At 37.1% G+C, this 23,545-nt stretch overlaps 1 protein-coding gene across 1 annotated transcript in view; it reads right to left on the reverse strand.

The window, feature by feature from the left end:
* The window catches only part of LOC122791612 (insulin-like growth factor II), a 50,656-nt gene extending 30,885 nt beyond the window's left edge, over window positions 1-19,771 (reverse strand). Inside the window, exon 1 of the mRNA XM_044059402.1 lies at window positions 19,555-19,771. Coding sequence (XP_043915337.1) covers window positions 19,555-19,629 — 75 coding nt within the window. The 5' untranslated portion in view covers window positions 19,630-19,771. The remainder of the gene's footprint in view (window positions 1-19,554) is intronic.
* Window positions 19,772-23,545: the final 3,774 nt, after the last annotated feature.

Consider the following 23,545-nt stretch of genomic DNA (forward strand, 5'->3'; position numbering starts at 1 on the left):
AAAAACCTCTTCTCCCAACAATAGACAACTAAATTAGTGTAAGAATTTGCACATGGGGTGCCCATAGCAACACCCCATTGCTGCAAATACAGTTGGCCATCAAACATAAAAAATTGTTAGACAAAATAATATCAAATAAAGTACATAACAGTATCACATCATTATTCCCCATTGTGTCTATACCACTGAGCATCTCCCTAATGGCCTCTAGGCCATACTCATTAGGTATAGATGTAAATAAATGTTTTTACATCAAGTGTTACTAATATACATCTAGGGGGCAAAGCTTCTCTAGTGTGTATGTCTACATCATCTAACAACTGAATGGTATCCTTCAGAACAGTGGAGATTCCTTTCATTATAGGTCCCAATGTTTTCTCTATGTAAACCGACATAGTTTCAGTCACCCATCCACCACCTGCAACAATAGGCCTCATAGGGGGTGAACTCAAGACTTATGCACTTTCGGTAGGTCCTTAATGTGTGTATGCCTTTGTACGTGCAAACACTAAGTGAAGCATGCGGCCCCCAAAATGTGCAGACTTCTCCCACAAAGTTTCCAGTGACTTAAGATCTCAGCTTCCTGCCTACTACATGAATGTGAAGGAATATCCACAGTTAAACAAAAAACTCACTAATGGGAATTTTAGCTGTATAGTGGAAATTATTTGATTTCTGCAGTAACTTTAGTACACGAGACACTTGCAAGATGGTGTGAATTAATTTGATTTTTATGCCCCTTAAATGAACCCACACAGCCTCCAGATATTCTTTCAAATTTCACCAGTCACATAATGTCAGATTCCTACTTGGTCCTTAACAAGTACCTCCAGGCATAACTCAACTGGGCCTTCCAACTCTTGTAGAGGTTAACTTTGCTATAAGTCAATGTTACCCCAGTTAAAAGGAATCCTAAGGGGAGTTGTGAGCAGGGACCTAGGAGCTATTATTTGTGCATCAGCCAGGCATATCTCCTAGCTCTGGAAATGGCTAGTACAATGACATTACGATACTGGTGCCATCTGTTGCTTTTACATGAGATGATGTGTGACTTTCTTGAGCTCTATCTGAGGCTACACAGGCATCTTAATTCCCAAGCTCCCCTCTACTCCAGACATTTCATCCCACCACCCCCCACACAGTCAATTCTACCAGTGACCTCAGTCAGTTCTTGAACTCAGGTCACTGGTGCTGCAGACCCAAACATTCTGTCTGTACCATCACAAGAGCACTTTTATGAATTAATTTTTATTAAAATGTTCTTGTGTTGGAAAAGAATTAATGACTTAATTTTGTTTAATTGATGTAGAGACTGGTTACCAAGTGCACTGCAGTTTCTTGAGCACTACCGTATCAGCTGACAGCAGACAAAGACGATTTTCAATGAATTTCGGCAACCTTTGGAAGCAGAATAAAAATGTAGTGTTGAAACAAAGGAATACAGACACTGTATATAATCTTACCTAAATGTGCTTCTTTAAATTGACCTTATGAACCACTTGGTACTTCTGATATGTTCTCAGGCAGGGTAGGCTATTTTTAAATTGTTCAGACAGTCATACCCCCATGACATTTCCTATCTACTTATCTATTGATTTTTTAAGGTCTTGCACAGTTCTTTTCCACGAAGAGCAAATATTCATGGCTCAGTTTGCTTTCCTATATTAAACATTGGCAGCATTTTCTTTGTATGGATTCCTGGTACATAGTTCTAGTGGTGGTTCTGCTGTGGGTCAAGGACAAGGGTAGTAGGTAACTGGGTACTAAGCTGTGGTTTGGTACTAAGCTGGTTCCAGTGGTGGTTCTGCTGTGGGTCAGGGAGAAGGGTAATGGGTAATTGGGTACTAAGCTTTTGCTTTGTCAATGTGGTGTCTTTTCATCTATAGTATGATAATCAGACAGGGCCATCAATTCAAAGGTCTTTTCTCGGGGAGACACATGGAGTAAGGCGATCAAAAACAAAATGCATTTAATCTTCCACACTGGAAATTACTCGTGGAAAATCACAGCAGCTAGACAACAAATAGTGACTAAAACAAACCTTAACAAATCGTGACAACAGTGCAGATACTCATACCTGTCTCTTTGCAAAGCTAAAATATAATCTGTTTAGTGATACTAGGCTTATGATGAGAAATTAAACCACTGAGAGTCAAGATGTATGGATACATTTAACCATGGCATAGGGAATGTCATTAAACTACAGTAAAGTAATAACAGGTAGAAGTGACATGTTGGTACCTACAGAACTACTTTGCAAACTATTACCTCAGTAAGTACAAGCTACCAATATTTAAATTTCATTCTTGCATGGACAACAAATTACCGTTATTTTTCTTTTTTACCCTGCTGGAATGAGGATCAGTGGATTTCAGTGATAAATTTGAATCACTGGACAAAGTTTAGAACTTAAAGGATTTTTAATTTGTTGGCCATCTCTCACTTAATACCAGTAAAAAAGACCTTTGGTTGACACCTTTCACCCTTCAATAACTTTATGGACAAGCTAATCATAATCTAACAAGTCATCATCTAATCTCATTTATTTTCCTACTGTCATTGATTGAAGACCACTACTGAAGTAATTTCAGTAGCAGTGTTTACAGACAGCTAAAATAAAATAAGTCTACTGTTAATGTACCTTGTCATGGTGCTTTCACATGGGTGGTCTCAGAAAGTGGGGTCGGAATGTCTCTTATCTTGATATTGTATTCTGATGTCACCCTATTCAAAACTTTAAGAAAATACTTTTACCGCTGACTTATAGAATAGCAAAATGGATGTGGAAGAGACTGTTTTAAATATGATAAGTCAACAATGAAATCTTGATTCTTAAAGTCCAACATGTCAAAAATTTGACAACTGAACTTATGAACCTAAGAAAGCTGTCTGAGTTGCAACTCTTTTTCTGACAGCCTGCAGTCCCTACCTTTCCAAAAGCACTCTTAATGGCATATAGCTATGTTTATTAGAGACTTTCTTTGTGGCAGATTCAAGGGCCATTTCTGTTTCAGAGGACGAAATTTCTTGAAGATATCATGAATACACTGCAAATTTAAGGTTGTCTGATTATGTCTACTATTACAATCCTGATCTGTCTACAATGTATACAAATCCCACAGTGGCCAGATTACCTCCTAACAAAAATCTAAAATGATGTGGAGAAAATGTGAAACTGGTTTGCTGAGGAACTAGATCTCTTACAATCATAAGAAATAATGCCAGAAGATGCAACACAACATTCCAAAGAGTTCTATCCTGTTTAAAATCCAAAAGGAAGCAGATACTGGTTTCCTTAGTTGAATAATGATGACTTCCATTCACCACACACTCTTTTGCATTCATCCCACTACCTCCTTTTCTGAGAATGTTTAGTTTCTGTTCACAAACAGACAGACATTTTATGCATTAGCTGCAATGCTGCCAAACACTGTTGGGCAGTAAATGACAAGACAGAAGAAGGTACTGTGACAATATGCCAAAGGCCATTTACACAGTTTGCATATCATGTTGCTTTTTGTAGTGTTGCCATCATTTGCCTGTAGCAGCTCCTGTCTTACCCATGTTTCCTGCAGGAGCCCTCCATCATACCTTTGTTTCCTGTCTCATTACCCTGTATCACCCATGTTGAGAACTGTAGTCCTATGCACTTGTACAAGTCATGTGCAAGAGACATAGATGAGCAGCAAGACTGTCCAATGCAGCTGGCAGGAAAGACAATAACTGCTGCACAACTGACCTCCCACTTTAGACTATCACACCAAATTGCACATTATTGTATAAAAGAATGATAACCCAGCAGCCCGATTGTGGGTAGTGATACCTGGAAGGAATGCTGTCTAACTGCAAAATACTACAATCTGCTTACATTTTAATGCAATAGTTTTGGTTATCTATTTTTTTGCATTCCTCTTCTGTCTAGGTTGGATTTATCAATGAACAGAGAGGAATACTAACAATGTATGGGTGTAGGGTAGAAATCCTATTCTTTGTTTCATGTTATTAGTTTGCATTATTATATAGTCCTTTCCACAGCAGGCCTGTGCTCCAGAAGTTAGAAAATAAAGAGGCAGGGGACAGGCACTGTGAGGTGGGGCAGACAGAGGACAATCAATACAGGCAAATGAAATCTGTTTGCTTAGTTCTTCAAACAAACCTGATCTAACCCTCAGTGGAATTAAACATTGCTCAATGCCATTTTTCTATAAATGATTTATGTTACTGATTTAACTCTCGGCCTTCACCCTTTACCTCCATGATTTGCCAGAGTAAGTAAAAGATAAAAATAACTGGTCAGACCCCTGGCTGAGTGACGGACGGATGAACTCTCCTGTCTCTCCATCAAAGCTGATTAAAGCAGGAAAAATCTTTATGTACTGCTGCAAATTCTGATTCACATGTGCAGAAAAGCAAAGATATCCCACTTATTAAAGTGGTGAAAAGGTTTATCCTGTTGTCATCCTGAGTTTGATTTCCTTTAGACTTCATTTGTACTTGTACACTATGCTTTTCTGACTGAATTAGTTAAGTGTACCACTTCAGATGAGCTGGTCCTGAAAAAAATATGTTTGTGACTAGTATGTCCTATGCCCCTCAGAAAAGAAAAAAAATCCTTGTTTTATTTTATAATAGTTTGCAATGATTATCACTAGTTTATTGTGCTATGACCCATGTATTTCATATGCACTGTGTCATATATTACATTTCCTTCTTTAGGAGACAAGCATGTTTAGTCTGTCCCTTTCAAGTGCCTTACCATCCTACTAACGTCTAGCCTTCCCCTTACCACTATCCCATGCTCTTTCAATGTCTCTATGAATTCCATCTTCACTATCCATTCTAGCAGTACAGTTCATGGGTCCACAACTCCCTCTTTGAAAAAGTACTTCTGGAGTTTGAGGAGTAATGTACAGTCTGGGCCTGTTACTTCCTTCCCTTCACTAGCAAAAAAATTGCTCCTGTTACCTACTCATACAGGCATGTCTGAAATAGTGCTAGACCCAAAACAGACCTCAACAGCACTCCAATGGTCATTATCCTAATTGCTGACATTGTCATTCTCAGAACACACACACACACACACACACACACACACACACACACACACACACACACACACACACACACACACACACACACACTAATTATACAGAAATGTGAAAGTACACACAGTCAGAGAAAAGTTTTAAACAAGTTTCTATAAATTTCATAGGTTAATCTGATGATTTTATGGAAATCTGTAAGCTTCTCATTGGAAAATGTTAAATGTACATTTATCTGCTGATTTGTGGGAATGGAAAGATTATTGAAAGCAGGAGACGAACGTAAAGTAAGACATTGGGAAACCAGTGAGACCAGCAATCTAACAGTACTAACTCAGTTGGAAATATGTGCAAAAACTACATGCAGTGATTGTGTGTGTGTGTGTGTGTGTGTGTGTGTGTGTGTGTGTGTGTGTGTGTGTGTGTGTGTGTGTGTGTGTGTGTGTGTGTGTGTGTGTGTGTGTGTGTGTGTGTGTGTGTGTGTATGCAAGTGACAGGAATGCATATGCGTGCATGCATATGTGTGTGTGTATATGCATGTGGCATTAGTGTGTGTGTGTGTGTGTGTGTGTGTGTGTGTGTGTGTGTGTGTGTGTGTGTGTGTGTGTGTGTGTGTGTGTGTGTGTGTGTGTGTGTGTGTGTGTGTATGCAAGTGGCACGAGTGTGTGTGTGTGTGTATGCAAGTGGTACGAGTGTGTGTGTGTGTGTGTGTGTATGTGTGTATGCAATTGGCATGAGTGTGTGTGTGTATGTGTATGCAAGTGGCATGAGTGTGTGTGTGTGTGTGTGTGTGTGTGTGTGTGTGTGTGTGTGTGTGTGTGTGTGTGTGTGTGTGTTTGTGTATGCAAGTGGCATGCAGGACATAAGTTTGGGATTTACAAAAGTAATATCATATGTGTCAACTATGTACAACAAAAGAACTAATATCAGATAGAATGCTATAATATTTAAAAAGCTGACTCACTTACAGTTGTACATTGTGTTGATGCAACAAAATCTGGAAATCCATCTATCCATCCACAACCCCCTTTTCCCCATTTTTTGTCAAGGGGTGTAACTTCATACATGACAATCATCTGCACCCATGGTTTAAACCACCAGGTGGCTAACCCTGCCACAATAGTTCTTCCACACCACACACACACATGCCCATACTCACACCTATGACCAATTTATAGTGTCCAAGCCACCTACTGCTGTCTTTGTAATATGGGAGGAAAACTGAGCAGCCGGAAGAAACACACATGAACACAGGGTGGGCATGCAGATTCCACACAGAAGGCACCCCATCTGAGAATCAAACTGGGGAATTTCTTCATGTGAGGCAACAACCAGATCTGGAAATATCTGCTAGAATAAAAATATACAAATTCTGCAGAGAAAAGTATGTCATTCTGTGAGTAGCAGATGAGATTAGGACAAGAAATACCAGCATGACTTCCACCAAACAGATTTTGCACTGTTCAGCTCAACCTGCGTAACTGTAAGACAAACATCTTATTTATGGTTTTGGAAATGTCTATGATCCATTTTCACTCCATTCTGCCTTGTGAGTAAGTATCACTAACTATTACACTTCTGCACTTGTAATGAAGACAGACATCTTTATTACACTTATTATGACTTTCTTGAACTGTCTTTTAAAGTACAATTTGGGGCAAATCTTTTGTATACATCAGAAATCCAGAAGTACTCAGAATAACAGGATCTTTGAAATGTATACACTAAATGTTAACACTAACACAGGAGGTATAGTAACACTTTGTTGTTTCTCTCAATTTGATACTTCAGAGGAATAAACACACTGTTGCTTGACATGATTAAAGTGTTTTTCCATATTATGTAAATGTTCAGGTAATAAAAGGGAAGTTTGTAGATTCTGTCTTGAAACCCAATGGAAATAGTTTTAAAATGTTCATGTATTTGGCCTGGTAAAGTGACAGTGCAGTCTGAAACTACTTACTAAATGGGTTTAGTATTTAAGCATAAACTTCAGTGAGGATTTTTCAAGTATCGAGATCAGCTGATTTAATGCTAAAAGACTGTTTTTCTATAAATTAAAAAAATCTTCTCCCCTATAAAACATCTGCAGTTTCCCCATTACCTTCTTGAATTAACACTTGTTAGATATACTTCTCTTGCGTATTCTGGACACTCTCCTAGCAAACTTATTTTCCCTGTTTCAGGAAACACAGTAACTGCTTTAGAGGTGAGCTAAGAGCATACTGCCCTTCAGAGACTTCTAAAGTTTCACAAATTCTGAAAAGTATATTAATGTAGGAAGATAATGGGCCCAGCCTGTGGTACTGTGAGCCAACAGTGACAAAATGAGGGCCTAATTAATTCATTATTTATATCTAGTCACCATATGCAATCACTGTCTTGCAATAGTTGTACTGTTGAGTTTTCGAAAGCTGTACTTCAGCTAGGAAAGCTGTCAGGTGGCAAATTTGTAAGTCTGACAGTACAGGTCATATGATAAGGCTACAAGGAGCTAACAATGTGCACTTTGCAGTTCCGAGTTTGAGTCCCTCAATGACCATTTGCACATTGTCTGACTATGATGAGATCAGCATTCTATAATCACCTCTTTAAAAACGCAGTTGCCAGTACAGGAGTTGCCCAGTTAACAAATTAATAAAATTAAACAAAAATGTTCAACTAAACAATTAATGGAACACTGTAGTGAAACTTGAAAAGATAAGAAAAGTAACAGAAAAAGACAGTACAATATTTTCTTGGAATGGTCATTTTTGGTTGAACGTAACAAAACACTACTTTAATGGCACAGTACAGAAAAGACAAGAAGGACATATCAGGGGAAGCAGAAGAGAAGACAAAATGAAAAACTATTATGCATGTCTTAGGACAATAAATGGATTATTGTGAAGTGCTGTAGATACTGGCAATCTGCTAAAGCTAAAATATCTCGGTAGAAACAGACCTCTAAGAAGCGCTTACACTATAACAGAGACATAGTTCTTTACAAGCATTGAAGAATGAGTTCATCTCTCAGTACTAAATGATCGCAAATGAAATTTCCACTTTATGATTGTGAAACGAGGAAAGCTGTTAGAAATCAAAGACAGGTTAGTCTGACTTTGCAGTGCAGAAATATGAAATCCTGGTGATGAGGATGATTTCTACTGCTGTACACAGCAATGCAAGACTTTCTGTGCTCTCCTACTGATTTACATGTTGCAGTACACTATGTACAACATGCAATGATCTTCAAACAGAATATGGTGAAAAGCAATAGCTAAGGTGGTCCCCTGAACCCAACGCATCAGCATAATATAGTTATAATGATACTTATAATGATAAGTAATCTTGAAACTAATAAAAAACATTGATCAATTTTTACTTACTTGATATGTGAATAGTATTACTCTGACAAATCATATGTAGTTTGTCTGCAGACCATAAGTGAACAGCATGGAAAAAGTTTTGACTGGGATCTTTGCCAACGTGTAATGCAAGGCAATAATCAATGTGTCTCTTAATTAGCAACATCAAATTACAACGATGGAATGCAAAGCTTGGATTTATTCCCCCAACAAAGTCTTGTGTGTTGCTATGTGGTTCAAGCCAGGCATACCTTACAATTTTGGGGTTCAGAGAGAATGCAAAATAACCTTTAAGACTAAAGAGAACACATAATTAGATAATTCATTTTAGGAGTCCATGGGGATCTGGCACATCGACTTCCTGCTTCTCCTATCCGGGAAGCCTGAGATGATCAGAGGACTCCATCCTTGGTAGCAGGTATACATAACTTATGTACGCAGTGTGTTGCATAACAGTAGTCTATAAATCACAAAACAGCTAAATTAAAAATGCAGTGGATACTTGCTATAATTTCACTATGAAGCTTTAACAGTAAGCGCCACAGCATACAAGAATTACACAGGGTCAGAACTGTATGTTGCAGTATTATTACATTATGCAAATATGGAGTGCAAAATTTGGGAGATTAAATATGAAGAACTAATCAATGAAAAAATATTTTACACATTGCTAATATACTGCACACAGCAGGCAAGTGAACTGTAACCTGTTTTGCTTTGTACAGGCCTGCTCGTAATTATTTTCTTACAGTAAACAGGCTACACCTTTCAAAACTGCTAAACTACTGGTTTGCCATATGCAAGAATTTCACAAAAAAAAAGCTGATTCGTCAGTATGAGTAAGCATTCCCTGAGAAATGAAATTTACTGGTTACCTTACGCTTCACTACACTGCTTGTGAGCTTGTTATTTTGGAACCTTGCATGACTCCCACACAAATTGCAGTGTGAACTCCATCAAGGCAGGGTAGTCACTGAGAAATATAAAATATTCAGTAGCCTTATACCTGCAAAGCCATCTAACCTAGCTAAACGTGTAAAGCATGAGTTTCCAGAGAAGAAAGCCACAACAAACCATTAAGTGATGTAAGGTTAAACTGATCAGACACCATCTGGTAGGCAGCCATCTCTAACTCTACCATCCACAAAGCTTAAAGAAAGGCACTTCAAGGTTTGACCCTTATTTTAGCCATTTAATAAAACCCAGCTATAAATGATGCTTGGGGAGCAAAACAATTCATCACAACAGGATATGGAGAAATGCTTTGCTATCTAGAAACTACAATCCTACAGAGATATAACCATCTAATTACTACAGCACTTGAGTAGGTTATATTCACTGATAAGGTATGTGTGTTGATGTGAGAAGTCTTCCACAGATGGCTATTCGTGAGGTTTCAGGTTTTTTTTTTTTTGAAGTAACACAGTTAAGCAAATCTCATTCAGTGAAATGTTATTTGATTAACAGTGTTTCAATTATCTGTAATGCAATGCATGGTATTTATGTATCATACGTAGCCAGGTGCACTCAATTGTAATTTCAAGTCCTGTAACTTCGAGTCCTGCAATTACAAAAAATAAATAGTAGAATAAGGTACAATAGTAAATGGTGAAAATCATAGTAGTCCTTTTAAATATTTTTTTATAAGGAGGCACGCTTTCTGTACCTCCTGATGTGGGAACTTCACCCTCCAACCCACTACACACACACACACACACACACACACACACACACACACACACACACACACACACACACACACACACACACACACACACTTTGTAACTCCATGATCATTGCACCTTTGAGGAAGGGGACTACTTCAAAGTACCGTGATGTCACAGTTGGTATATATATATATATATATATATATATATATATATATATATATATATATATATATATATTCATTTTCACATATTCAGTCTTGCTCTTCTCTGACTAGAACTAAAGAGTCTGGTTACTATAGCTATCTAGGTTGCATCCATCTGCAGAACATTCCAATTCCTTGACATTACCTAAACGTTTAAGTGTGGTTAAGTGGCTTGTTTGTTTGCTTGTTTCTCTCTCTCTCTCTCTCACTCTCTGTCAATCTGTTCTTTTACTTATCTGTTTATTTACTTGCATTTGTTAAACAGGAACATCCAACTTGATGTCCACAATTTTGTAGAGTCCTGAGCTGAAAAGCTCCAGTCCTAGAAATATTAGAGTGCATAGAAAGATGACCTTTGAAACAGTATTAGACAGGATCTGAACATGAAAAGTATGGCAAAGCAAGTAATAAATATATGCTGCAGAGTTATACATGAATATACACATAACACATGTGCAACATATAAATCTAATACACATGTGCAGAGATATACTTGGATGTACAAATAACACATCCAAACATGACATATATGATGCATCCATGTTCATCTACATAGCACATATGCTACATGTATATATGAATAACCAGGTGGTATATAAGCTTCAGAGAATTACAAAAAACTTGTAAAGTACTACTAACACATAAGCCCTAATAATTAAATGCGTATTATTAAAACAAAGCATAACAGGTAATCTGTAAGGTGATATACACAGTTAGTGAAGGCTCTGGGACAGTGTTCAGTAAAATGTGATAAGGTGTTAAGTCATATCACATTGCTAATTCTGTTGTACTTGAAGAGGCATTTCAAATAAATCTTGAAATGTTGTCTTCAGGTACGCATATTAAAGCATGAGATACCTTCTTCCAGAGTTTTCCAACTTTATTAATTATAATAATAAAAATAATAATAATATGACATCAGGACAGCAAAACCATCCTGATGCATTTACTTGTTTCTGAAAATTGTACTAACTATCCAGTAAAATTTCTAAATAGTCTGTTCATAAAGCTCCATGCTGGCATATTATTCAAAGCAGGATAAATAGGACATACAAGAATTTATGAGTATGAGAGCCAATTGCTGGTTAAGCTCAAGTCACATGACACTGCAAAGCGTGAAGTAGTAGTGTGTTCTACAGTGATGTTCTGCAGCTGATCTACCAGCTCTACTGTAAGTCAGCTCAGGGTTAAGATAAATGGAGACTGTAGATAAGTAGATAAGTTAGAGGAAAAGAAAGAGGTAAGCACATATTAGCAGTAGATAACTGAACGCCATGCAAGAAAAATGAGTTGGCACTGTAAGAGTCCATCTCGCTTTGGGGTGGCTTTGGACACAGTTACACCTATGTTTGTCGAATTTTAATTGTTTACTAATAATGACAAAAATAAATTATTTAATTTTATTCCTTTATTAACCAAGTAAATCCAATAAGCGCAACTACTACTTTTCAGAAGGGAACCAGGAGCAATGTCTGGTTAAGTGACTTGCTCAGAATCACAAAGTACACAAGTGGAGGTTTAGATATTCAAACACAGATCTATAAGGTTAATCAGAGTAATAGCTCATAGTCTTAATCATCTGTGTCAAACCTGCCAAGATTCCTTCCTCAGTTATTGTCTTGTCCAAAGATGTTAAGGTCTTTAGACTGCTTGGAAGTACTTGTCTAAGGATAGCATATTAATATCAGAATGCCAGAATTTTGATTTCTTTGTTTGAAGATTTGGTCTTACTTGCATGCAGTAGTTTTAAGCCAATAGCCGCAGTGGATCCAGCTGGACTGCAGTTTGCCATTGGTCAAGAGGATTGTATTATGTGACAGAAAGATTGAAGAGTTGTCAGTTTATTGGACCAGTGTGGACTCTTCACAATGACAGACTACATCATTCACAAAGATGGTAAAAAAAAGAATTATGCCTATTACAAAACTTTGGGTGGTACCAAAGTAAGAGGCAGCACTTCTAAACTGGGGCCATTTCAGCATTAAGAATGAATCTGCATTTGATATTACACTGTTGTGTTTGTATCATGCTACAGTACTCACAATCTGCCTCTGATTCTCTGATATGTACACACACACACACACATACATATATTCACAATCTGCTTCTGATTCTCCTACACGTGCATGCACATACACAGACACACACACACTACTTCTAATTCTCATACACGTGCGTGCACATACACACACCCATGGTCACAATCTGCTTTTGATTCTCCTATAAGTGCATGCTAAAACACACACACACACACACACACACACACACACACACACACACACACACACACACACACACACGGCTTCCAATTCTCATACATGTGCATGCACATACACACATCCATATTCACAATCTGCTTTTGATTCTCCTATAAGTGCATGCAGAAACACACACACATTCAGAATCTGTTTCAGATTCTCATGCAAACACACATAGGTTCATAGATTAGTACTAGACTAACTGCCCTGAGCTTTTGAAGACTATCCAGTAATCCTATGTGAAAATCAAATCCTGCATCTTGAGTTTTCAAGGGAAACATCTTAACTAATACGCCAACCTCCCACTCATGGAAGTCAACTTTAGGATTTCGTCTCACTTACATTGCATAATCAGTATGACAGCACTGTACACAAGAGTCTGTGACCATTATAGACACATTATGTTAATGCCATACTGTTAATAACATGTCCCATAATTCATAGCATCCTAGATATAGATCACATGATGGAGAAAGCTTTGTTTTAGAAATACAGGATAGAATTTCCTACATCTCTTTTTAAAAGAATATTAAATTAACAGTTATCAAATACATGACTAATTTAAATAAAGTTTCACTTGCCTACGAATTAGACTGACTTCAAATTCACCCAATAAATATCAATAAATGCACACTGATTAACAAAACCGTTCCATGAAAATAAATGGAAATTGTTGCGATAGTGGCAGCAAGCTCTGTTGTTTATGTTAATCTGTTTTATTATTCTTAGAAACATGGTGTGATGAACAGCTCTGACAAAGCATCTCCTATCTACCAGTGTAGAATGTATCTCAATATAATTAACCTACGCTGAGTCACTACAGGCTTATTCTCAAAAGGTTTTAGCATGGTCCACATTGATATTCAGTGACACACAGCATCAGTCCCAGCATAATGAGTATTAACCTCTATGTATGGGATGATGCAGTCTGTAAATTTACATAGCATATCCTACTAGTCCTCATTTTATGTGCTAGCATAATGAATTCTGCAGGCATGATATTAAAAAGTCAGCCCAGTACGTTCAGACACATGTAGTTTTCCCAAAGCTTCTCATAGCTTCTCTCTATCAGTTTCTTATCTACAAATTCTATTTCTTATCTACAAATTCTATGGCATTACCAATTGTTATGTAACTTGAGAATGAAAAAATAGTACAGACTGCTAAAGTCCAGGTATGGGCTATGCTTTCAGTAATGGTCAGCTGCCAGGGTCCTCCATTCTTCCCATGGGCTAGCCTTCTCATTTTCATCCATGATTTACACATACTAGTAGGCAACTGGCCTATGTGTTTAAAAAAATACTCATTAACCTTCAGAGGTTGAAGACCTTAATTGCAGATCACAAAATACAGACATACTACAACTATAGAGAGTTGACTGCCTATCTTTTCGCAGTCTTTCTAGGGTTACAATGTGGTCCAAAATGGGTTTCACTTAACTGAGGACATGGCATGACTGAAAAATTTGGCATTGGTTACAAAGGAATAAAAGTAAAGGGTCAAAGAAATCAATACCAACATGAGCAGGGAGAGGGGGGTAAAAGAGTTCCTCATATTCCACATTATGAAGTGTAACAGAGGGTGACTACTGTACACAAAGTTGGGTGAGTACATTTCAGAGTACTGTCAATATAAGAGTTATCACCAGAACTTCAACATGCTTTGCTTAATTTAAATGGGTTCTTTGATGCTACAATGTAATCAGGCATGACTTCCACAACTGTGTTGCCAACAAACTTGTTCTGCAGTGTAGAATCTAAGGAGAAAAAAGCAACATAAAAGAAATACTTATACCTTCAGAGGGAAGTAACCTGGATAGTATATCACAGAACAGATTCCCAGTAACCTCATGCTCATGTCAGAGAAATCTAAATTTGGCATTTTCATTTCAGTTATTAAAGGAGTGAATTTGACAAGACTGTACATATTAATGACTATATGTTAGCAAGGCATCTGCCAGGATGTCCATAAGCATTAAAGAAGAACTTAGGAAGGGTTGGAATGGATCACACAGTGTTGTTTGACATGAAGGACAAATAAATCAACAGTAAATGGAACCAGGAGCTTCCAGTAAATGTATTCATGGTTCAGTATTTAATGTCTACATATGTAACAAGAGTTCAAAGAAATTTAGTCTTTTAGTATCTGCATTATGCACAACACATGATTTCCCAGAGTTAGGCACTAGTCTGCCAACTTATATTTTTGCATTTTATTTACTTATTAAGCAGGCAAATAAACTACATAATTGAGGCTGTTTTTCAATCATGACCTAGTTACAATAAAAATTAAAAGTATACAACATAAACTATAAAGATAAGATAACATGACAAAAACTAGCACAGTATAATGTAATGTACCACACAGAACAGCAACAGGTAAAGCATAACACAAACATCTACAAAGCATGTAGTAGTACTAGTACTGCTCATTAGAACATTCCAGAAAATAATCATGCAGAATATTACAAATAGTTAAGTGACTTCTGAGAGATTAGCTGGTTACAAAATTCACTACAGCCACATCTACCTTATGAATGGAAGAGTACTTAATCCAAAGACATATAAATTATGAACAATGGGGAAAGTGATTAAATTGCAATCAAACGTACAAGAAAGCAGTGAAGTAATATGGAGAATTCTCGAAGGACAGACATCCTCAGCAGAAAAGCCAGAGTCATTATCCTTATTTGTTTTGTTTGTGTGGGTTTCCTCAAGGTGCTCTGGTTTCCTCCCACATTCCAAAGACATGCAGTAGGTGAACTAGACACACTAAACTGGCCACAGGTGCGAGTGTGGTATGGAAGAAGAGCCACAACAGGGCTATCCACCCAGTGGTGTAAACCTTGGCTGATGACTGTCACTGCTGAAGTGACACCCTGACCCCATGTGCAAAAATGGGAAAAGGGGGTTGTGGATGAATGGAATTATGTTCATCTGGAGTACTCTATACAGTTCACAAGATTCTGTGTTCATAAAGATTATATAGCTGCCTGGACTGCAAATAGAATGATATAGGTTGTACATCTGAAGTGATATGGAGAAACACTAAAACATATGCATATAGTTGAGGAAAGGGGTAATAATATAAACAATAAAATGCCTTATGAGATTCAGCAAAGGACAGCAGTGCCTTTCAGAAAAAAGTACTAAGAGAACAAAGTGGTAAATCTGAAAAATGGTAAATGATTAAGAGGTAATATGAAGAAGCATTTTTAACAAAGATAATATCACATGCATTCAGCTGTTTTTTTTTTCAAGGAACTAGTAGTGAAAAGGGTACAAAAATTCTGAAGTATGTAGAAGAGCATTAGGACAATTTCAGTAAGGAGTAGGAAGATGTAAAATATTGGTAAGTTTGGAATGGAAGTTATGTTTGCAGGTTTATTAGTTGGTTTTGATAACAGGAATTTCTAAGTGAGACTCATTCAGTTTCAGTGTGTCTCTGGAGAGGGGAAGGGTGATAAAAAAATTTTGACTAGTGCATTTTACCTGAATGAGTTTACAGAGTTTAAAGTCTATAACGTCAGATACCAGAGTCACACAAGTTATTCCCAGTGCAAAGTTCCATACAGAAAAATATGTGACATTTTATACCTATGTCAGTATTACCTACAGAAAGGGGCAGACTGTCTGGCAGTTAGGACAGAGGTTAAGGCTGTGAACTGCAGATCCTGTGGTATAGGGTTGGATTCCCTCAACTGTCATTTGCCTGACATGTGACCTTAAGCTAGTCACGTAACCAGACAGTGCTTGAGGCCAACTGGCATTTGGGCTAGGTTCCTCTGGTTTGCAGGCCTAGTAATCACCTTTGAAGGACATGATGAGCCCTATCTACAAAGCCCTCCATGGTATTCTATGTCAAGAAACACATCTTCAGAGAAGCACATTCAATGCTGTGGGTAGGGATGGGATCTGAAAGGAAAACTAAATAGAATGGACAAATTGGGATAGAAAGTGGAAAAATATATCAGAAGCCTTGGATTAATGTCATGTATATCACATTTCCTGTTCCACATACTTGAACATGTTAACTAACCATGACCACAAAGAGCTGCAGACACTGAACTTTGCTGAAATGACTTCAGAATGTGACTCGCCCCTGTCCTCACTGACTTTAATTATCACTTCTTGTCTAGGCACTAGTCATCCTCAAATTTCTTTGCATTTGCATACCCTTCCCAAGTAAGCAAAAATCAGTGTAGATACAAAAAAGAATTATAAATGTTTGAAAAAGAATCAGTAGAGTAACATACTTTTACTGTACAATCTGATTCCCTTATATTGCCATTAAACAGCATAGCAGCCTCTTTTATAGCTTGTACTGACATTTTTTGAGGGGGATATGTTGTTTACATGCAACTATCCTGGTGCAAAATTTAAGATCTGAAGTAAAAATGCATAATACATTCAGGGAATGCAGTAATAATCTCTCAGGAATAAATCTTTGCATCTGTTATGATTTCTCAATTTGCTATATTAAAAAGAATATAATAAGATAGAGCTACATTACTATAACCACATTTCCCCAATATCACCTTACCATAGTAGAGGTTTAATCTTTTTTAGCAATATATCACTTCTAAGCAGCCTAATAAAAGCATTAATTAGCAGAAAAAACTACAAGTTAAAACAATCTAGGTTAATAATGACAGCAGGAGCAGATGAGTCCAGCTGTTATGGGCACTCAAGTCCCTTGAAGAGACTGTTGTGTAACAGAGATGAGTGCAAAACGTATAGCCCAAAACAAAACTGATAGACAGTTCATTCTACTTTAACTTTGACTATTGAAGCATCATAAGATTTTACCTCCCCTCCCTAAAAAATCATTTGTATTCTTAATCACTGCGAGTGAGACCACCACTGGTCATTACCTTACTCCATCAGTCACAGTAATGGCAGAAGGCATATTGCTGGAACTAAAGGGAAATTATTACAAAAAATATATTTTTTATTGTTTCACAATGTTTTGTCCAATACACTTAAGTGGATGGATTATTTTATTATTCACTAGGTCCCCACAATATAACTTGTTTTTCCCTTCAGGCTTTTCTTTTCATTCATATAGAACAAAGGCACTCAGAATTCCTGGTATGAAGATATCTGGAAAAAAGTTATCTGCTGTTATTTAAGCAGTTCAGTTAGATTTGTGTTGCTTACTGGCATCTAAAGGAAATCTTATGGGCCCTTTTTATGGCAGCAGCAGAAAGTAGCAAAACTGAGTTGTTTTGTAAAGATTAAACAAGAATTTCTTAAAAGGGAACAGCCTTCTTTATATATACTCTCAGACTGAGGAGTCAGGTTTCCTTTCCTGCATGCTTGTGATAGTAGGTCAGCTGTGACTGCAAATTCACTGGCTCACTAGTTATTTTGCTGTTTGATCCAACAAAGGTATAATTAATGGAATAAGACATGACTACAAACTTCTTGCTAAGCTTTCTTCTCACAAACCAAGTAGTTGTGATACAAAAGAGTTATGAAACCCAGGTAGAAAAAATCCATGCCGTGTTTGAGATGGTATGTAGTGGGAAAGTTTAACTAACCAAAAGAAAAAAAAAAGTCAGTGTAAGAATCATTATAGAGGGAGAAAATGTAGACATAGTTGCCCTTTAATGTGTTTCTAGCTAGAAAGTATTATACCAAATGCACAAGAGCAAAAAGTATGTCAAAGATGGCAAGCTCCTGTTTCTGATGAAATTATTAAACTTAACCCATCAGCAAAAACTGATACTGTTACAGTGTAATAATAGATGCTCCTAGAATAATATGAGATTGAGAGAGAAAGAGAGAGACAGTGTGTGTGTGTGTGTGTGTGTGTGTGTGTGTGTGTGTGTGTGTGTGTGTGTGTGTGTGTGTGTGTGTGTCTAGATCTGTTTGTGGGCTTACAGCTGTTCTGATGTCCAGCAGCATTCGCTTTTGATGCCGTGTGTCTCATAAATGGTACTAAATCCAGCATCTTATTCATATTTACATCTGCAAATCCTCACATAAGTAACACTTCATCTGTCTCTTCAAAGTAACAACTTTGAATCATTGTGTCAAACCCAGTGTTTTGCAACCACATGTAAAGCCTCCCTGCCAGTCGGCATACCTATGAAACCCCAAATACAGACTACTTTCTAAAAGTAATGTGTCATCTTTTCCATCACTAAGTAAAAATAAATTATTTGAAGAAAGCAATGAGAAAATTTTTCACAAATGATTACTAATCCCAGTTAAGTTCCATTGCAATGATATGGAACCCTCAATTTTCACATGTGAAAGTAAACTGCATCTCTGTTAAAAGTCATACCCAATCTTGTCAATGATGAATGAAACAGAAACACTTCTCATAAGGTCAAATAAAGATACAATCACGTCAGATTAACAATTATTATTAAAAAAATAAGAAATAAAAATGTGCCATAAAACACAGAGGCGTTCAAAACGGAAGACTGTGGATCAAAGGAGGAAAACTATTACACCATGGTGCCCTCTACTGGTAAAATTAGACCCCTGTCCAGCAGCTTGACTTCCAAGAAAAAAAAAAAAAACTTGAGCTTCACAAAAGGGGTCTGAGATTCTTTTTAGTTCTTCTGTTTCCACTTATTATCAACACTTTCTGCTGCATGTCACAGCTACTTCTTTCTTCTCCTAACAAGGCAGCAAACAGCAAATCTGGAGCAAGAAAATAAAAGGGGCAGCATAATCTGGTTGTTTTGTAATCTTTCCCTTTCTTGCAACAATCCTTTTTTGTTTTGTTGCATATGTAAGCATATCCAGTTTCAGCTCATACCTCCAAGCCATTTACAGTTTTCAGCACAAGGAAAGCTGGAAAGGGGAAACAGCTGTTTTTATGTGTGTAGCTTTGCCCAGATGTTTTTCTTTACTTAATTACCTAGTTTTCCCTCAAGACAATTTGAACCAAGGAAGGTAAGTACTTACTGCATATAATGTTCCTGTGACATGGGGTTTCACCAGATGTAGACAGTGTCAAAGCAACAAGAATCCCTCATCACACTTTTATGAAAAATAAGTAATCTAATCATTCATTACCTGAATGCTTCTGTCTGTGATTTTAGTTCTCTGACAGGTCAGGCATGGGATAAGCCTTTTGCAGTATCCTTCCATGATCTGGCTTTGAAATACCAGTTGCAAAAAACAAGGTAAGCAGTTTTGTTTATGGCTTTCTCTTTCTTCTGTGTAATAAGTTTTCTGAGTAGGTTCCTGGCTGCTTTCTGTGAGGATCTGACAAGCTGCTCCACAAGGCAGGAGACAGACTAGAGAGCTGACTGAGTAACTCTTTTATACCACCTAGTGGGCATGCTCACACTGTGAGAACTCTCGGGCTGCAACCAATCAGCACATAATGCCTTACTTAGGGTGAGTATGGAAATTGTTTTCGGAAAGGAAGCCTTAACTCAATGAGATCATAACATTTTTAAATAGCGTCAGAGAAGAATCCCATTTAAATTGTGACTTAATTTTGAACATTATTTACAGTAAATTGTCAAGAATTAAATTGCACTAAATAACAATAAACTTTTGACTATTTGTACTTTATAACACAAACATATAATAGTGGGTGCATGCAGAAGCATGAATTCCATAACAGTAGAAATATTTACTTGCAAACATTCTAGATGTGTAGAAGGCACTTTCCTAGTGGATATGCAAGTTTCCTGGCACAATTTTATTACATACTTTATGAGACAATGATCATTAATTAGTACAGGCTCAGTAAATATATTTAGATATATCAGCTTAAATTATGCTGTCAAGCTTTAATTAATTATTGCATTTCTTTATTAATACTTTTAAAACACATACTTTAATGACTAAGTTTCAGATTTAAAGTTAAAAGGTTAAGTTTCAGGTTTAAACTGAGATCTGTCATCAAGATCATCAAGATGCAGAAAGCTGTAGAAAGCTGAAATGACTAGATGTTTTGTAAAAACATATGGTGCTACCTGCATGTATACAACACAGATGAATGGTAAATATATATCAATATAAGATGAGGATTAGTTTATTTCTGGAAAGTAAAGCAAAACTAAATAAATGATCCTGTGTTTGCATATACATTCACACACAAGCACATATATACCACCCCCGCACATGAACAGCAAACCAAAGTAAATATACTCACACACACACATACAAACACACATTCACATGTATGGACCTACACACAGACATATATCCACATACACACATACACAAATGCATGATTGAGGCTGCCTGTGCGCGCACACACACACACACACACACACACACACACACACACACACACACACACACACACACACACACACACACACACTTTTTTTAAAGTTTCTCCTGTCTTTAGAAAGTTATCAGTCTGTCAGTTTAATTGTACATTGTAATTTATTTATTTATTTATTTATTTTAATAATTTGTATTTATTTATTTGGATGGTTGGTTGGTTAGTTTCTTACTCATGTCATAATTAGTTTAACGGATTGACCTTTTTCCTCAAACATGACCCAAGCTGAACAAAATCAAAGCAGAAAATGTTACTGCCTAAAACATACATAGTAACATCCTTTTCAAAAGATTACATGAGTAATACTAGGCAGCTTATCACAGGGACCAAAGATACCTATCCATGCATACCTTATATCTACAGTTCTTGTTACATTTTTTAAGCACTTAATAATGCCCTCTTCCAAATCAAGCAATGTTGCACATAACAATCATGATGACAATTTCTGTCTACTCATCCAATTACAAAGACAAGCCTTAAAATCAGGCAGATTAGTACATTGTTTTACCTATAATAGTACCTTATTCCTTGTGTTGGGAATATGTTTTGTTAAGAACCTGTTCCTCGGGTGAGTCTTGTTTGTTTGTTGGTGCAGATTTAGGTTCAAAATGCAGATGTTTCTAGAGACACTGGTTTTGTGAAGAAATAGGAGATCATATAGAACTGAGTCTTTCATGGCTCAAAAACTAGGAAACCAGGGCACCTCAGAGCAGCGAGTGGGCTATTGAGTATAAGGAAACTCAGGCTACTATACTGCTTCTCAGTTACTTCTTTTTTGGTCTTTCCAATTTGATCCATTGGCAATTCATATAATATCCATTTAAGAACTGTTTTATATAATAATGATTTAGACTTATTTCACTGAGATCTCAAATAGGAGTTTCCCAAAGCTGTAGGGTAGAATATCAAAGGCTAGTTTTCACTTCAAAATATGTTATATAAAGAGTAGGACTTTTATTCCTCATCCTGGCATCATGGAACCAACACAGAAAGTAAGGAAGCATACAGAAGCCTCATTAGATTGCAGAGATGCAGCTGTACCCCATAAGCAACAAGTGCAGGCAGAATCCCAGAAACAAACCCACATGGTGGAACCATAATGTCAACAAACTTTATAAGAAAAGGAAAATAATTTTGATCAAAAGTAAGAAGAGTAATTCCCTTGTCAGTGAAATAAAGAAAAAACTCAGGAGCTTAATAAAATCCACCAAAGGCAAGTCTGTGGCTAAAATAGCTACTCAAGCAAAGACAATCAGAAGGCATTTTTTGGTTATGTTCGTAATCTCAAAAGCAAAATGCAGCAGTGCACTGAGCTGGTTGTGAATTATGTTACCTATACTAAGACTGAAGATATAGTTAACCTACTGGCTGATAAATTCATCTATAACTTTGACCCTCTCTCCCCTCCATCTGTCTCTCAAGATATACCCAAAACTGGCTTATTTCCAGCTATCACACAAGACTGACTCCTAAAGGTGCTTTCAAAAGCTAAAAATACTGCATTGATGGTTCCTGACAATATCTCTCAATGCATTTTAAATAGCATGAAGCATAATTTAGCCACACCCCAAACAACACTTTTCAACTTCAGTCTCCATACAGGTTTTGTACAAAGTACATGGAAAATAGCTACAGTCATTTCCCTGCATAAGGGAGTACTTTCCACTGACCCAGACAATTACAGACCCATAAATCTGACCAGCCTCATATAGAAAGCCATGGAAAGATTTATTATGGAATTAATCAATCAGGTCATAGGGAACCTTCAAACACTGGATCCATCTCAGTTTGGATTCATCATGGGCTGGTCGATCTTACTTATCTTTGTGGATTTTTTGAAAATGTCACCAAAGCAATGGATGAAGGCAAAACATTGCACACCACATACCTTGACCTGGCCAAAGCTTTTCAAACAGTTCCCCACTCAAACATAGTAGAAAAGCTAAATAAGCTGGGAATAAACCCGTATGTCACCCACTGGATTGCCAACTGGCTCACTGATAAGGATACAGATAATCAAAATATGGAAAGTTAACTCCCTAAAGAGACCAGTCAGCAGTGGAATCCCTCAGTGTTCTGTGCTGGGACTGCTCCTGTTTGGCATCTACTTTTCTGAAGTAAAAGTCAATACCAAAGGGCTCTGTCTGACTAAGTTTGCAGATGGCTGCAAATTAGGAGCAGTCATTAAATCCCCAAATGACTTAGCCATACTGCAGGAAGGTTTTTTTCCAAATAAATAACTAGTGCCAAAATCATGGACTGAAGCTAAATATAAAAAAGTGCATTATTGTGCCGTTTCAGAAGTCATCTACCCCAGGGAACTACTGCCTTGGACAATGTACTCCTAAGAGCTGACCCAGCTGGCCAGGATTTGGGAATGCATGTGAACAGTGACCTAACTTTTAAGAAACACATGTCTATTGTGTTAATATCCTTCTATATTGTACAACTTATAAACAAAAGGATTATGTCTAGATCTAGGGATGCCATTGTCCCCCTTTGCTCACCCCCTCATTAGGCCACTGGTTAAATATAATGCTCCTTTGGAATGTATCTGTCCAGACACATAACAACTGGAAGTTCAGAAAACCTACAAAGAAACCTTACTAAAAGGATACAAGGCCTAAACAACATGTCCTGCATGGACCAAATCAAAACCCTGTTAATATAGTCAGTATCCTACAGACTGCTAAGAGGTGATCTGTGTCTATTCAATAGAAACTGCAAGAAAAATCCATTGGCCTGAATGTAGCCATAAAG

Source organism: Protopterus annectens, chromosome 17.part0 (assembly GCF_019279795.1).
Source record: "Protopterus annectens isolate FY-2018-M chromosome 17.part0, PAN1.0, whole genome shotgun sequence".
NCBI classification, from domain to species: domain Eukaryota; kingdom Metazoa; phylum Chordata; order Ceratodontiformes; family Protopteridae; genus Protopterus; species Protopterus annectens.